Source organism: Geotrypetes seraphini, chromosome 2 (genome assembly GCF_902459505.1).
Source record: "Geotrypetes seraphini chromosome 2, aGeoSer1.1, whole genome shotgun sequence".
NCBI lineage: Eukaryota > Metazoa > Chordata > Amphibia > Gymnophiona > Dermophiidae > Geotrypetes > Geotrypetes seraphini.
The window spans coordinates 217,205,464-217,220,850 of NC_047085.1; the positions used below are offsets into that span (position 1 = coordinate 217,205,464).

Here is a 15,387-nt window from a genome sequence, read left to right on the forward strand (position 1 = left end):
TCAAAGTGTCTGGCTTGTTTGAAAAATTAAAGTGCTCAGAACTAGTGGGATTTCCACTTCTGGAAGAGCAGTGCTGGGCACATCCTGCCAGTCGAGTTTTTGGGATATCCACAATGAAGATGCATGAGAGAAATTTCCATGCAATGCCTCTAAAAACCATTTCATGCATCTTCATTGTAAATATCCTGAAAACATGACAGGCTGGGTGTGCCCTGAGGACTGGGTTAAAAAGCACTGCAATAACCCTCCGTCTAATTTAAACAAAGTATCTGACAGTTGAAGGATCATATATTGTTCCCGAGTTATTAGTGTCAAACAGCAGCTTGACACTGGCATCATAAAAAAATGTATAGATCTAATACATAAACTGAGCATGCTCATTCAAGCAGGTGCACTAACTGGCATGCCTCAAAAAAAGAGAGGTTGGGACTGCAAAGCCCATCATCTTCCAGTGAGAGATGATGTGATGGAGCCGCCAGGCTTCTCCTGCTGTTTTTTTCTGAGATGAGAGGTGATATGCTTAGGTCAGTAAAACACAGGAGCGGTATATCAAACCTTAAATAACTATGAACATATGCTGGGGCCTCTGAGCCCCTGCTTTTGCTTTGCTGGCCGTGTTATATGCCGAGATTTTAACTGGATTGTTTCATGTGTTAAGAAATTTTCACGGATGCCAAAGCAGCTGTACCATCAGTTCAGCTCAAAGCCACAGGGTTTGCATTCTTGTTAACTGGTTCTCTTTCCATTGTTAAGGATATTGTCAGGCACCATCAGTTTGGCTCATAGTAACAATGACTTTGCGTTTTTTTTGCTGTCACTCTTATTTGATTATGGTCTGAAGAAGGAATGGGTGAAAATCTTATTTTATTGTGCTGCATAGAGAATCACACAGTGGTTGGTACCCACGGCTAACCACGAGTAGCCGCGGGTAACCCATCAAAATGGGGAGAAAAAAATTAGTGGTCACTGCGGGGATGGGGACAAGGCCATTCACCGCCCCATGGAGCGATGAATGGTCTTGTCTCCACAGTGAAGCCAGCACGGATTGCGCAGTGCAGCATCCCCACCCGATCGCCGCATCCCACTTCCTGCCATCTCCCTCCCTCCACCTCATCTTAGGTGCCTGCTGGATCTGACTTTAATTCTTCTCCCAGCCAGCACGCTTTCAATAAGCTGCGCGTGCGCAACTGCTTGAATTGTTGAATCTCTTTCTCTGACGCAACCAGAAACAGGAAGTTGGGTCAGAGGAGAAGATTCAACAGCTCAAGCAGCTGCGTGCATGGCTTATCGAAAGCGTGTGACTGGGAGAAGAATTAAAGTTAGACTCGGCAGGCACCTAAGGTGAGGTGGAGGGAGGGAGATGACAGGACGCGACGATCGGGCGGGAGGGGGCTTCTGGATCATGCAATCTGTAATCGCGCATGTTTTCTCACACTAGGAAGGAGTGAACAGTGGTCGTGGGGACGCGGCGGTGATGGGGACAAATTTTTTCCCTGTGTCATTCTCTAGTGCTGCAAGCACCCTGCAGATCAAGTGTCAGCTGCTCACTACCTTTGCTCTTGTTTGTGGGTTCAGAAATACTTGCTGCTTCAGCCTCAAAATATCATGAGTGCATTGCTCAAAGTTTTTTTTGTTTTGTTTTGTTTTTCATGGAATCTGCAGTTCTACACCACATAATGTCAATCTATGTATAACTCTGAACGATAGATTTCAGAAAGGTGATACTGAGACAGAACTCAAGTTTCTTAACATCAATATAGAAGCCAAAAGGAGAAGTAGCAAATGTTATGTGTGACTCTCAGAAAGAGACCAAGATGTGACATCGTTCGTGAAATATAAAAAAAACCAAGAATAGGAGAGCAGAAAGGACTACAGGGTGAAACTGAAAGAAGCCAAGAGAGAGATACGTCTGGCAAAAGCACAGGCGGAAGAACAAATGGCTAAAAATGTAAAAAAGGGAGACAAAAATTTTTTCAGATATATTAGTGAAAGGAGGAAGATGAAAAATGGAATTGCTAGGCTAAAAGATGCTGGGAATCAATATGTGGAAAGTGATGAGGAGAAAGCGAATGTGCTAATCAAATACTTCTGTTCTGTGTTCACAGAAGAAAATCCTGGAGAAGGTACTGAGATTGTCTAGCAAAGTTACACAAGAAAATGGAGTAGATTCTGCGCCATTCATGGAGGAGGGTGTTTATGAGCAACTTGAAAAACTGAAGGTGGACAAAGCGATGGGACCAGACGGGATCCATCCCAGGATATGAAGGGAGCTCAGAGAGGTTCTGGCAAGTCCTATTAAAGACTTGTTCAACAAATCTCTGGAGACGGGAGTGATTCCTGGGGATTGGAGGAGAGCGGATGTGATCCCTATTCATAAAAGTGGTCACAGGGATGAAGCAGGAAACTATAGGCCGGTGAGCCTCACTTCAGTTGTTGGAAAAATAATGGAAGTTTTGCTGAAAGAAAGGATAGTGTACTTCCTTGAATCTAATGGGTTACAGGATCCGAGGCAACATGGCTTTACAAAAGGTAAATCGTGCCAAACGAACCTGATTGAATTTTTTGATTGGGTGACCAGAGAGCTGGATCGAGGACATATGCTAGATGTAATTTACTTGGATTTCAGCAAAGCCTTTGATACAGTTCCTCATAGGAGGCTGTTGAAGAAACTTGAAGGGCTGAAGTTAGGAACCAAAGTTATGAACTGGGTCAGAAACTGGCTGTCGGACAGACGCCAGAGGGTGGTGGTTAATGGAAGTTGCTCGAAGGAAGGAAAGGTGAGTAGTGCTCAGGGATCAGTGCTGGGGCCAATCCTGTTCAATATGTTTGTAAGTGACATTGCTGAAGGGATAGAAGGAAAAATGTGCCTTTTTGCAGATGATACCAAGATTTGTAACAGAGTAGACACCGAAGAGGGAGTGGAAAATATGAAAAAGGATCTGCAAAAGTTAGAGGAATGGTCTAATGCCTGGCAACTAAAATTCAATGCAAAGAAATGCAGAGTAATGCATTTGGGGATTAATAATAGGAAGGAACCGTATATGCTGGGAGGAGAGAAGCTGATATGCACGGACTGGGAGGAGTATCTGGAAGGCCTGATTGTAAGACAAGGTGGAGTTATTAGGATTCCAGTACCAATCAAGGGCAAACCCATTCCAATTTGCAAATGGACCAAAGAAGGTCGTGATGTTAGCCATAGAGCAATGGTTGCTACATCTGATACACATACTGAACTTGTGATCAAGGAAGCAACTAGAGAAGATTCTGGCACATATGATCTAGTGCTTGAAAACAAGTGTGGCAAGAAAGCTGTGTACATCAAGGTTAAAGTCATTGGAAGCCCAGATACACCTTGGGGTGATAGTGTCCGAAGATCTAAAGGTGAAAAAACAGTGTGACAAGGCAGTGGCTGCTGCCAGAAGGATGCTGGGCTGTATAAAGAGAGGCGTAGTCAGTAGAAGGAAGAAGGTGTTGATGCCCCTGTACAGGTCATTGGTAAGGCCCCACTTGGAGTATTGTGTTCAATTTTGGAGACCGTATCTGGCGAAGGACGTAAGAAGACTTGAGGCGGTCCAGAGGAGGGCGACGAAAATGATAGGAGGCTTGCGCCAGAAGACATATGAGGAGAGACTGGAAGCCCTGAATATGTATACCCTAGAGGAAAGAGAGACAGGGGAGATATGATTCAGACGTTCAAATACTTGAAGGGTATTAACGTAGAACAAAATATTTTTCAGAGAAAGGAAAATGGTAAAACCAGAGGACATAATTTGAGGTTGAGGGGTGGTAGATTCAAAGGCAATGTTAGGAAATTCTACTTTACGGAGAGGGTGGTGGATGCCTGGAATGCGCTCCCGAGAGAGGTGGTGGAGAGTAAAATTGTGACTAAGTTCAAAGAAGCGTGGGATGAACACAAAGGATCTAGAATCAGAAAATAAGATTAAATATTGAACTAAGGCCAGTACTGGGCAGAATTGCACGGTCTGTGTCTGTATATGGCCGTTTGGTGGAGGATGGGCTGGGGAGAGCTTCAATGGCTGGGAGGGTATAGATAAGAACATAAGAAATGCCTTCACCGGATCAGACCGAGGTCCATCAAGTCCGGCGATCCGCTCACGCGGCGGCCCATTTAGTTATTCCTCTATGGAGACCCGAAATTGCCGTATCCCTCAATATGATTTGCAAGAAGGTGTGCATCCAACTTGCGTTTGAAACCTAGAACAGTAGTCTCTGCCACAACATCCTCCGGCAGAGAATTCCAAGCGCCCACAACTCGCTGTGTGAAATAAAACTTTCTGATATTTAACCTGAACCTGGTGCCACTCAGTTTCAGGCTGTGACCTCTTGTCTATGCCACATCTGAAAATGTTAGTAATGCTGCTTCTGGGTCAATTTTATCAAATCCTTTTAATATTTTAAAAGTCTCTATCAAATCCCCTCTCAGTCTTCTCTTCTCGAGTGTAAACAGTCCCAGTTTTCTGAGGCTTTTTAGCTCAAAGTTTCCATTCCTTTGACTAGTTTCGTGGCTCGCCTCTGCACCCGCTCCATCAGAGTTATGTCCTTCTTGAGGTAAGGAGACCAGTGTTGGACACAGTATTCCAAATGCGGTCTAACCATTGCTCTATAAAGTGGCATTATGACATCTTCCGATCTACTCGTGATCCCCCTCTTAATCATGCCCAACATCCTGTTTGCTTGCTTCGCCGCCGCCGCACATTGTGCCGATGGCTTTAGGGTTTTGTCAATCAGTACCCCCAAATCCCTTTCCTGATCGCATTTTGCCAATGTCACCCCCAACATACTATACTCGTGTTCTTTGTTCTTCTTTCCCAGATGCATCACTTTGCATTTGTTTATGTTAAAATTCATCTGCCACTTAGTTGCCCACGCCTCCAGCTGTCTCAAATCCTTCTGGAGATCCTCGCAGTCCCTTTGAGAGCCAACCGCCCGACATAGTTTAGTATCGTCGGCGAACTTTATTATATTGCATGTTATTTCATCTTCCAGGTCGTTTATAAATATATTGAACAAGATAGGCCCAAGAACCAAGCCCTGGGGCACGCCGCTAGTCACTTTCACCCAGTCCGAGAATTTCCCATTTATGCTAACCCTCTGCATTCTGTTCTCCAGCCATTTACCGATCCATCTGTGCACTTCTCTTCCTATTCCATGTCCTAGAAATTTCTTCATAAGCCTTGCATGTGGGACCTTGTCAAACGCTTTCTGGAAGTCCAAGTAAACTATGTCCACTGGATCCCCAGTATCCATATGTTTGTTCACTTTCTCAAAGAATTGTAGTAAATTTGTCAAACAAGACTTCCCTTTCCTGAATCCGTGTTGACTAGCCCTTATTAGATTGTGGTCCTCCAAGTGTTGTACAATGCTGTCTTTAATTAGTGTTTCAATTATCTTCCCAGGAACCGATGTGAGGCTCACAGGTCGATAGTTTCCTGGATCCCCTCTTGATCCTTTTTTGAAAATTGGGATGACATTTGCTGTCTTCCAGTCTTCTGGTATTTGCCCTGTTCGAATTGACATGTTAGCTACGGATTGTAATAGTTCACCAATTTCCACCTTAAGTTCCTTTAATACTCTCGGGTGAATTCCGTCCGGTCCAGGGGATTTGTCACTTTTTAGTTTGTCAATCTGAAAGTATATCATGTCCAATGTTACATTTACTGTTGCAAGGCTTTCCTCTTTGCCCCCGGTTAATATCTTCCCTGTGTCTGGCACTGTTGAAATGTCCTCATTTGTGAAGACAGAGGCAAAGAATGAATTTAACCTATCGGCAACCTGTTTGTCATCTTTAATTGACCCTTTACTTCCTTAGTCGTCGAGAGGGCCCACTCCCTCTCTTGCTGGTTTCTTTCCTTTTATATATCTAAAAAAGGGCTTGTAGTTTTTGGCTTCTTGCGCTATCTTTTCTTCATAGACTTTTTTGGCGTCTCTTACCACTTTATGACACTTTTTCTGGTCGAGTTTGTGACAGTTCCAGGCCTCCGTCGTTTTTTCCCGTTTCCATTTTTTAAACGAGTTCCTCTTCTCCCTCACTGCATCTTTCACCTCTTTGGATAACCAAGCTGGTTCACCTTTGTTCTTTTTTCGCCTTCCTTTGGATATCTTAGGTATGTGAAGATTCTGTGCTTCTGTGATGGTGTTTTTCAGTAGAGACCATGCTTGATCAACTGTTTGGTATTCTGCTTTGTCCTTCTTGAGCCGTTTTCTAACCATGGTTCTCATGCTGTCGTAATTCCCTTTTTTGAAGTTAAAGGTCGTGGCTTTAGTCTTGATTGATTTCCCCTTTCCAATGCCAATGATAAACTTGATCATATTGTGATCACTTGTCCCTAGCGGGGCCGTAACCTCCACATCTGCTGTCCTTCCAGTAATGCCATTTATGACCAAGTCCAGGATTGCATTACCTCTTGTCGGTTCTCCTACCATTTGTTCAAGGAAGCAATCTCCTATTGTTTCCAGGAATTTTATCTCCCTTCCGCAGTTTGACGTTCCCAATTTCCAGTTTATCCCTGGAAAGTTGAAGTCTCCCATGATTGACACATTTCCTGATTTACAATTACAATTAATTTCTTCCATCATTTCTTTGTCTGTTTCCTCAGTCTGACCCGGGGGTTGGTAATAGAGGCCAATTTTTATGTCTGCTTCTTTTTGTCCCGGAATCTTTATCCAGAGTGACTCTAGTTTACCAGTTGCTTCTGTGTCTCCTTCTCTAACAGACTCTATTTCTTCTTGAACATACAAGGCAATACCTCCCCCTTTTTGTCCAATCCTATCTCTTCTGTATAGTTTATATCCTTTCAAAGCTGTGTCCCATTCATTTTCCTCATTCCACCATGTTTCTGTTATTCCTATGATATCCAATTGTTTTCTTCTTGCTAATTCTTCCAGCTCGCCCATTTTGTTTCCTAAGCTTCTGGCATTCGTGTACATACATTTAAGTTCTGATCTTGCTAATTTACTGGGTTTAGCGGACCTCGCTTCCATTTTTGTATCCATTTGATCCTTTTCATTGCTTCTTGTGGTTTCCTCATGTTCTTGCCCTAACTCAGTGTGGTTGCTTGAAGTTACCTCCTCAGGGTATCCTGGTATCCGGGCCATCGACAGGTTGTCGACTGTCGGCTCTCCCCCGCTCTTTAGTTTAAAGCCTTCTCAATGGACTTCTTTATATTCTCCGCCAGGATTCTTGCTCCCACTTTGGCGAGGTGTAGTCCATCCTTTCTATAGAACCTGCTTTTTCCCCAGAAAGTTGTCCAGTTTCGCACGAAGTCAAAACCTTCTTCTTCGCACCAACGCCTCATCCAGGTGTTCACAGCTCTCAGTTTGTCCTGTCTCATTGCGTCCGCTCTCGGTACCGGAAGGATTTCCGAGAAGGCCACCTTCACCTCCCTGACCTTCAGTCGCCTTCCAAGTGAGCGGAGCTGTTCCTTCATTTCTTCCCTGTCATACTTCCGTCCACAAACATCGTTGGTACCCACGTGGATAAGCACTGCAGTATCCTTTCCTCCTCCTCCATCTATGATCCTGTTTATCCTGCTAGCCACATCCTTCACTCTTGCTCCAGGCAGGCAGGTGACCAGTCTATCCTCTCTTCCTCCCGCAATGTGGCTGTCCACATTTCTTATTATGGAATCTCCGACTATAATCCCAATCTGCTTTAGTTGGAAGTTCCTCGGGGGTCTTAAGTCTGTATCCTTGGTGTAAGTGTTGTCTTCTTTCGTCTGTGTCCCATCCTCAGCAGGTCTATCGTCTCTGCTGATTGGATTGGTTCCTCCTTCTGCATCTAGTATTCCCCCCTCCTGGGTTGTTTGGTTGCTGATTTCAAGCCCTGGGGTCTCCACAATCTGTTGGTGGGCATCTTCGATGTACCTCTCCAATTCTTCAATCACTTCACTAGTGCTGGACTCAATCAACCTCTCCTGTGTGCAATTTTCCTCCTTATTGATGAGAAGTTCTTCTAGTTCCTTCACCGTTCCCTCCAGCAACCAGACTTGCTGTTTCAGGCTTTCCAGCTCCCTGCACCGGCTGCAAATGTATGCCATAGTCCCTGAGGGGAGGTACTCATACATACTGCAGCCGATGCAGAAGACTGGAAAGCTCATCTTCTGGCTTCCGTGTGTACTCATAACCTGTTCCTCCTCCGCTCTGCCTGTGCTTTATGTGTGAACCCTCTGTACCAGTAATTTGTGTGAATCCTCCAATTTGTTGTTCTCCTTTTGTCCCAACCAACCGTCTGTGCTTATATGACAGATTACTACTTAAGATATGGGTTTAATAAATTTGTTGTCCTTACTTCCTGGCTCTTTCTTACGGCGTCTTCGCAAAGGCGCTCTCGCTAAGGCGAGCGCCTATGCCACGCGCCGAACGGCTGTGCGCCATTGGCTCTCCCCCTTTTAAGGGGGAGCCGAGTCGCGCTGTTAGTGATGCGCTGGGGGTGGGAGGAGCTACCTCTCACCTACCCCATGCTGCCTGCGACCGCTGCTAGCCTTGCCCTGCTTCAAGGATTACAAAACAGTAACAATAACTCCAAGTTCTCTCTCTGCTCCGGTGGCTACTGCCTATTTCCCGGCTGGTCTTGTTCTCCGCGGCTCTCCCTTTTAAGGGGGAGCCGAGTCGCACTGTTAGTGATGCGCTGGGGGTGGGCAGAGCTACCTCTCGCCTACCCCACGCTGCCTGCGACCGCTGCTATCCTTGCCCTGCTTCAAGGATTATAAAACAGTAACAATAACTCCAAGTTCTCTCTCTGCTCCGGTGGCTACTGCCTACTTCACGGCTAGAGTAAGTCTTAACAAAGATTTCGGCAGTTGGAACCTAAGCACAGTACAGGGTAAAGCTTTGGATTCTTGCCCAGAAATAGCTAAGAAGAAAAAATTTAAATATTTAAATTGAATCAGGTTGGGCAGACTGGATCGACCATTCAGGTCTTTATCTGCCGTCATCTACTATGTTACTATGTTACTATGTAAACAGCGAGCACAATAACCTTAGTTAAGGATACATATTGCACTAATGTTGAGCACAGGAGTGTGCAACCTCAGTCAAGAGCCTCAATCTAGGAGTTCTCATGATTTCTCTAATGAATATGCATGAGATTATTTGCATGCACTGCATTCATTGTATGTAAATAGATCTCACGCATATTCATTGTGGAAATATTGAAAACCTGGCTTGACAAGGACTGAGGTTGGTCACCCCTGGTTTAGCTCATCGATTGAATCCCCTGCTATAAACGTCATTGCACGCTACTGGTAGAATTTCAGAAGTTCCTTGGAAACATTGATACAGTATTTGAAAATATTTCTAAGGGTTAGCATGCAGTGGCGTACCAACGGGGGAAGGCGGGGGGGCCGTCTGCCACGGGTTCACGCTCTAAAGGGGTGCACAGCCGGCCGGATCAGGAACCTCCCGTGCTGCTCGAAACGACACCTCAGTGTGGCTGCTGACTCTGCTCTGTTATAAGTACGGCAGCAGCGCTGAAGTGAACGAAGGCCCCGCGATGACTGCGCCGTCTACCACCTCTGTTCTGGAAGAGTTAAGTGACATTGGGGGGGGGGACACCGGCAGCCGCAGTCATCGTGGGATCTTGCTGCAACTCCCTGTGTCTGCCGGCCCAGCCCCCTCCAACGTCACTTACCTCTTCCATCTGGAGCAGAAGCAGTCATCGCGGGACCTTGCTGATTTGGGATGGCGAAAGAAAGGAGCATAGTAGGGTGGTGAAGGGAGAGAAAGGATGTCAGGGTGTTATGGAAGGGTGTGGAGGGTGAGAAAGGTAGGTCAGGGAGGTATGGAATCATGGAGAAGGGTGAGAAAGGGGTCAGGGTGGTATGGAAGCGTGGTGGAGGGAGAGAAAGTCAGATGCTGATGGAATTGTGGGGAAAAAGACATAAGGGGGAAGGATACTGCATTGAATTGGGTTGGAGGGAGAGAAAGCGGGCAGATGCTGATGGAAGTGGGGGGAAGGGAGAGGAGAGAGTGAAATTCCAGACCATGTGGGTGTGGGAGAGGGAAGGGAAGAAGAGGAGAGGGGAGATGCCAGACCATTGGAGGAGGGAAGGGAAGAAGATGGATGCCAGACTAATGGGGGTGAAGGGAGAAATGGAAGAGGGATGCATAAAGTTTTTAGAACGGGAATAGAAAGAGAGAAGATGTCATATAGAAAGGGCAGAGAGAGGGTAGACAGTGGATGAAAGGAAGAGAGTGACAGAAAGATGAGGAAAGCAGAAACCAGAGAAGACAAGGTAGAAAAAAATTATATTTATTTATTTTTTGCTTTAGGTGAGATGCATCGCTGTTTCTGTGATGTTGCATTGTATGCAGAGTCCAGCTTCTTGGTGCTTCAGTTTAACCTTTGTCTACGTATTTTTATTCTATCTCCCCATTTACAAAACTGTAGAGCGTTTTTTAGTGTTGGCATCTGAGCTGTTACCACCGTGGCTAAAAACCACACTACAGTTTTGTAAAAGGGGGAGGGGTTAGTTTGTGATTACATACTAGGCGAAGGTGTTTTCTGTGTTCTGTGTGTTCAAAAAGACATGATTTTCTGTTAGGATTGACTGTATAGGATTGATTTGTACTTGTCTGACTTGTTTAGTTTTACAATAGGTTTATTGATGTACTGCTCACTGCAGTATGTAAGATGCTGCATTTTCCTAGGTATTCATGTGTGACGTGTGGATTGTTACTAAAAATCATGTTTTTCATACAGATGGGAGGTGTCTCAAAAAATGATGGGCCCCGGGTGTCACATTTGCTAGGTACGCCACTGTTAGCATGTAGTACAGATATAGCATGATATAGCTTTCAATCCTTAACCCTATTCCTCTGCCCTCCAACCCAGCCTGTTGATTAACCGTTCCCCTTTAACTGTATCCATGACATCCTGTTTGTCTGTGTTTCCTGTTTAGATTGTAAGCTCTTTCCAGCAGGGACTGTTTTCTTATTCTTTGTGACTGTGTGCAGTGCTACGTCCATCTGGTAGTGCTATAGAAATAATTAATAGTAGGAGTAGTACTGCTGCTGGAAAAAAGAGTAAGAAAGATACAGAAGCATACTGTTCTCATAATTCAAATAGCATTGCTTAAACTGCTCCTTCCCCAGGAGATGCAGCAGAGATGCCCAAGTTACCCAATTCCAGCATGGAGGTTTTGGGACAGTGCTAGATTTCTGGCCACTCCCATCCTGTTGCATTATGGGACTTTCAACACTGAATTCAAGGGACAGGATCAGACACTATAATCTCTACAGTGCTTTAGGATGTAAGGCCAAAACCAGGACTGGTCAAAAAGTCTCCAACCTGGAAGAGAGACTAAAATGGTTAAGGGGCTGGAGGAGTTGCCGTACAGTGAGAGATTAGAGAAACTGGGCCTCTTCTCCCTTGAAAAGAGGAGACTGAGAGGGGACATGATCGAAACGTTCAAGATAATGAAGGGAATAGACTTAGTAGATAAAAACAGGGTGTTCATCCTCTCCAAGGTAGGGAGAACGAGAGTGCACTCTCTGAAGTTAAAAGGGGATGGATTCCGTACAAACGCAAGGAAGTTCTTCTTCACCCAGAGAGTGGTGGAAAACTGGAACGTTCCTCCGGTTGTTGTTATGGGGAAAATACCCTGCAGGGATTCAAGATAAAGTTAGACAACTTCCTGCTGAATCAGAACATATGTAGGTTAGAGAGCTGCATGGGAACGGGGATGACGGGAATCCCGCGGGACCCACGGGGTTCCCGCGGGTTCCCCCTTTGGGTCGCGGGGATCCCGTGGGGACGCCTCCGAGGGTCGCAGCGTTCCTGCGGGGTTGGATCGCAGTGCACTCGAGCCGCGAGGGTAGTCTCCTTCTCCTTACCTGCCCTGTCGCAGCACACAGCCGACCGGAAATCTTCCCGATGTCAGCGCTGACGTCGGAGGGAGGGCTTAAGCAAAGCCCTCCCTTCCTCCGACGTCAGCGCTGACATCAGGAAGACTTCCGGTCGGATGTGTGCGGCAGGGCAGGTAGGGAGAAGGCAATGGCGTACGAAAGAGGGGGGAAGGGGCGGTCCGCCCCGGAGAATGTGCACAGCCGGTCAGGTCCCCCGATCGACCGACAACAGGCCCGGCCGACAAATCTCCCTGCCCTGTAGCCGCGAATCTAAATTACCTCTTACAGCAGCTTCACTACTCCAGCTGCTGTAAGAAGGTAATTTAGATTCGCGGCTACAGGACAGGGAGATTTGTCCAACCGGGCCTGTTCTGTTGTCGGTCGGGTGCAAAAGCGCCACAAAGGTGGAGGCAGGGAGGGAGGAAAGGTGGAGTGGAGAAGAAAAGACGCTTAAGGGGGGAGAAGGCCGCTGAAAGCACTGGGGAAGACAAAGGGGTGGAAAAGAACGCTGAAAGGACATGGGGTTAACGGGAGGAGGGGGGGAAGGACCCTGAAAGCACTGGGGAAGACAAAGGGGTGGAGAATGCCACTGAAAGGACATGGGGAAAACAGGGGTGGAGAAGGCCGCTGAAAGGACATGGGGAAGACAGAGGGGGGAGAAGGCCGCTGAAAGGACATGGGGAAGACAGAGGGGGGAGAAGGACGCTGAAAGGACATGGGGAAGGCAGAGGGGGGAGAAGGATGCTGCCTGACAGGACATGGGGAAGATGGTGGGGGAGAAGGACACTGAAAGGAAATGGGGAAGAGGGAATGGGAAGAAGACGCTGGCAGGGAAGAAGACAGAGGTGCCAGAATATGGGGGGAGCGGAGGGAAAAATTTGGGTGCCAGACCAATTTGGGAGGGGGGAGAAAGGGAGAGGCACAGTAACAGAGCAAATGGAATACACAGAGAGAAGAGAGGCAGTGGATGGAAGGAATTGAATGAGAACATGAAAGCAGAAACCAGGCAATAAAGGTAGGAAAAAAAATTCTTTTTTCTTTTTTTTTTTTTTTGCTTAAGGATAAAGTAGTATATTAGTTGTGTTGATAAAAATTTATAAACATTAGAGGCTCTGGTAGAAACCCGTTTACAAAGTATGTATTCTTCCCAATTAATATTTCCAAATTAATAAAGTCTTTTTGCTTATTTTTAAATGGGTTTCTACCAGAGCCTTTAATTCAGTAGCATAATTAAATGAAATAACTATTTCTGTAGTTTATAGGGACGGGCGGGGACGTAGGGAATTCCTCAAGGGGACGTAGGGGATTCCTCGCGGGGACGTAGGGGATTCCTCGCGGGGACGGGCGGGGACGGAGGGGATTCTTCGCGGGGATGGGTGGGGACGGAGGGATTCCTCGCGGGGACGGGTGGGGACGGGTGGGGACGGGTGGGACTTTGGCGGGGACGGGTGGGATTTCTGTCCCTGCGCAACTCTCTAATGTAGGTAAGGCTAGATTCAGTTAGAGTACTGTCTTTGACCTAAGGGTCGCCGCGGGAGCAGACTGCTGGGCACGATGAACCACTGGTCTGACCCAGCAGTGGCAAGTCTTATGTTCTTATGGAACAGGGTATCTTGGCATCTCTGATACTGCATTTCACTTCACTATTTGTCTATCCAAAGCAGACAACATGGGCAGTATTCTAAAGTCTTCTATGACAAAGTTTGCTTTCCTTCACTTTTAATTATTATGCAAGTCATTCCATTTTCTCCAGAAAAAGAACATTTATTTTTTTGTTTTGCAAATACTATTTTATTTCATAAAAATACAAAAATATAAATATACATATAGAAAAATATCATGAATGAACAAACACAAAGACATTCTTTAGCTCAATAAATATGGCAGTAGTATTCTTTTTTGTTAAGGTAATTAATGCTTGTCATTTTTCCCTTCCACGATTATAATTCTTAAGATATGTACATTTTTTTCAAGCTCTTGCGGTAGGTGATTCAAACTGGGTAAAAACAGAAAAATAGAAAAACAAAAGGTTTTCATATCTTTATTAATAAAGGCACAAAAAAGCCTTTCCAGCTTATTTTCGCTACTGATATAGTACATCTTCATAAGTTTTATTTTCTCTTATTAGGCAAAGGTGATATGAAATACCAATACCCAAGCCATTCACAATCATTTGTGTGAACTTACAAATCAACTGAACTGCTATGACAACACCCCTACATTTTTCTCTCTCTGAGACAAGATAGAGCACATCATTTAGAAAATAAATAAATAAATAAAACCAAAATATTATTTCCATTAGGGTGGACCATCGTTATCTCCCTTCAGCAGTCCATGTCACTGTCATCACCACCATACATATCTGCAAGCTTTTTGAACCGAGGTCCCCAGTCACTGAGGTAATTATAATCTTGGTTCCCTTCAGTAGCAACGGATTCTAGAGAACTAAGAGATTCTGCTCTAGAATCATTTCCCTCATAGGCATAAGTTGCTAGTGAATCATAAGGAGGTGCCATTGGGTCAGAATCATTTTCCTTTAGCCTCCGATGGATAAAATCCTGCACATCGATATTTTCCCACAAGGGTGTGGTTTTTCTAATCTGAAATATAGTTTCTGGAATAATGTCCCTTCTAAGCTTATTATCTTCTCTTGCTTCTGGATTCCTTAATGTACCAATATCAAATGCCTGGGTATCTTCTTCCCCACCCCCTTCGTCATTGTAGGTAACAATGTTGTCTCGAACATCATCCTTAGATATAATCAAAGGCTCCTTTTTTCTTTGCCTCTTCAATGCAGCAAAGAGCACAATTAAAACTGTAAAAGAAAAAAAAAATCTAGCTATGAAGTTGTAAATAGAACACATTTTCAAAGTTGGAGTACTGCTTTAGTATGTATTTCAGACTGCAATACCTCATCTATTTTCCATAAAGGACAAGCTATTAGTTTACATTGTAATTGCTTATAAAAACATATAGATCCAGAATCTATAAATGGTGCCTGAAATTAGGAACGTAGATTGGCATACCTAGTCGATCCAGGTGCCTAACATAATTTTCTTAATTGAAACGGTAGATCAGGCATGGTCCCTACTGAAAAATACTATCACAGAAGCACAAGATCTCTACATTCCAAGGATTTCCAAAGATCGGAGATCAAAGAGCAAAAGAGAACCGGCATGGCTTACCAAACAGGTGAAGGAAGCCATAAAAGAAAAGAAGGACTCTTTCAAAAAATGGAAATACATAAAGACAACCGAAGCCTGGAACAAACATAAAGATGATCAGAAGAAATGTCACAAGGCGGTGAGGAATGCAAAACAGGAATATGAGGAAAAAATAGCCCAGGAGGCCAAAAACTTCAAGCCCTTCTTTAGATATGTGAAAGGGAAAAAACCTGCAAAAGAGGCAGTCGGACCCTTGGACGACCAGGGAAGAAAAGGGTACATCAAGGAAGATAAACAAATCGCAGACAAACTAAATTCCTTCTTTGCGTCCGTCTTTACGAAGGAGGACACCTCAACA

The 15,387-nt window shown here is 45.1% G+C and overlaps 1 protein-coding gene across 1 annotated transcript in view; it reads right to left on the reverse strand.

Moving 5' to 3' along the window:
* Positions 1 to 13,867: 13,867 nt before the first annotated feature.
* The window catches only part of CDH9 (cadherin 9), a 249,558-nt gene continuing 248,038 nt past the window's right edge, over positions 13,868 to 15,387 (reverse strand). The window contains 1 exon segment of the mRNA XM_033933251.1: positions 13,868 to 14,651. Coding sequence (XP_033789142.1) covers positions 14,190 to 14,651 — 462 coding nt within the window. The 3' untranslated portion in view covers positions 13,868 to 14,189.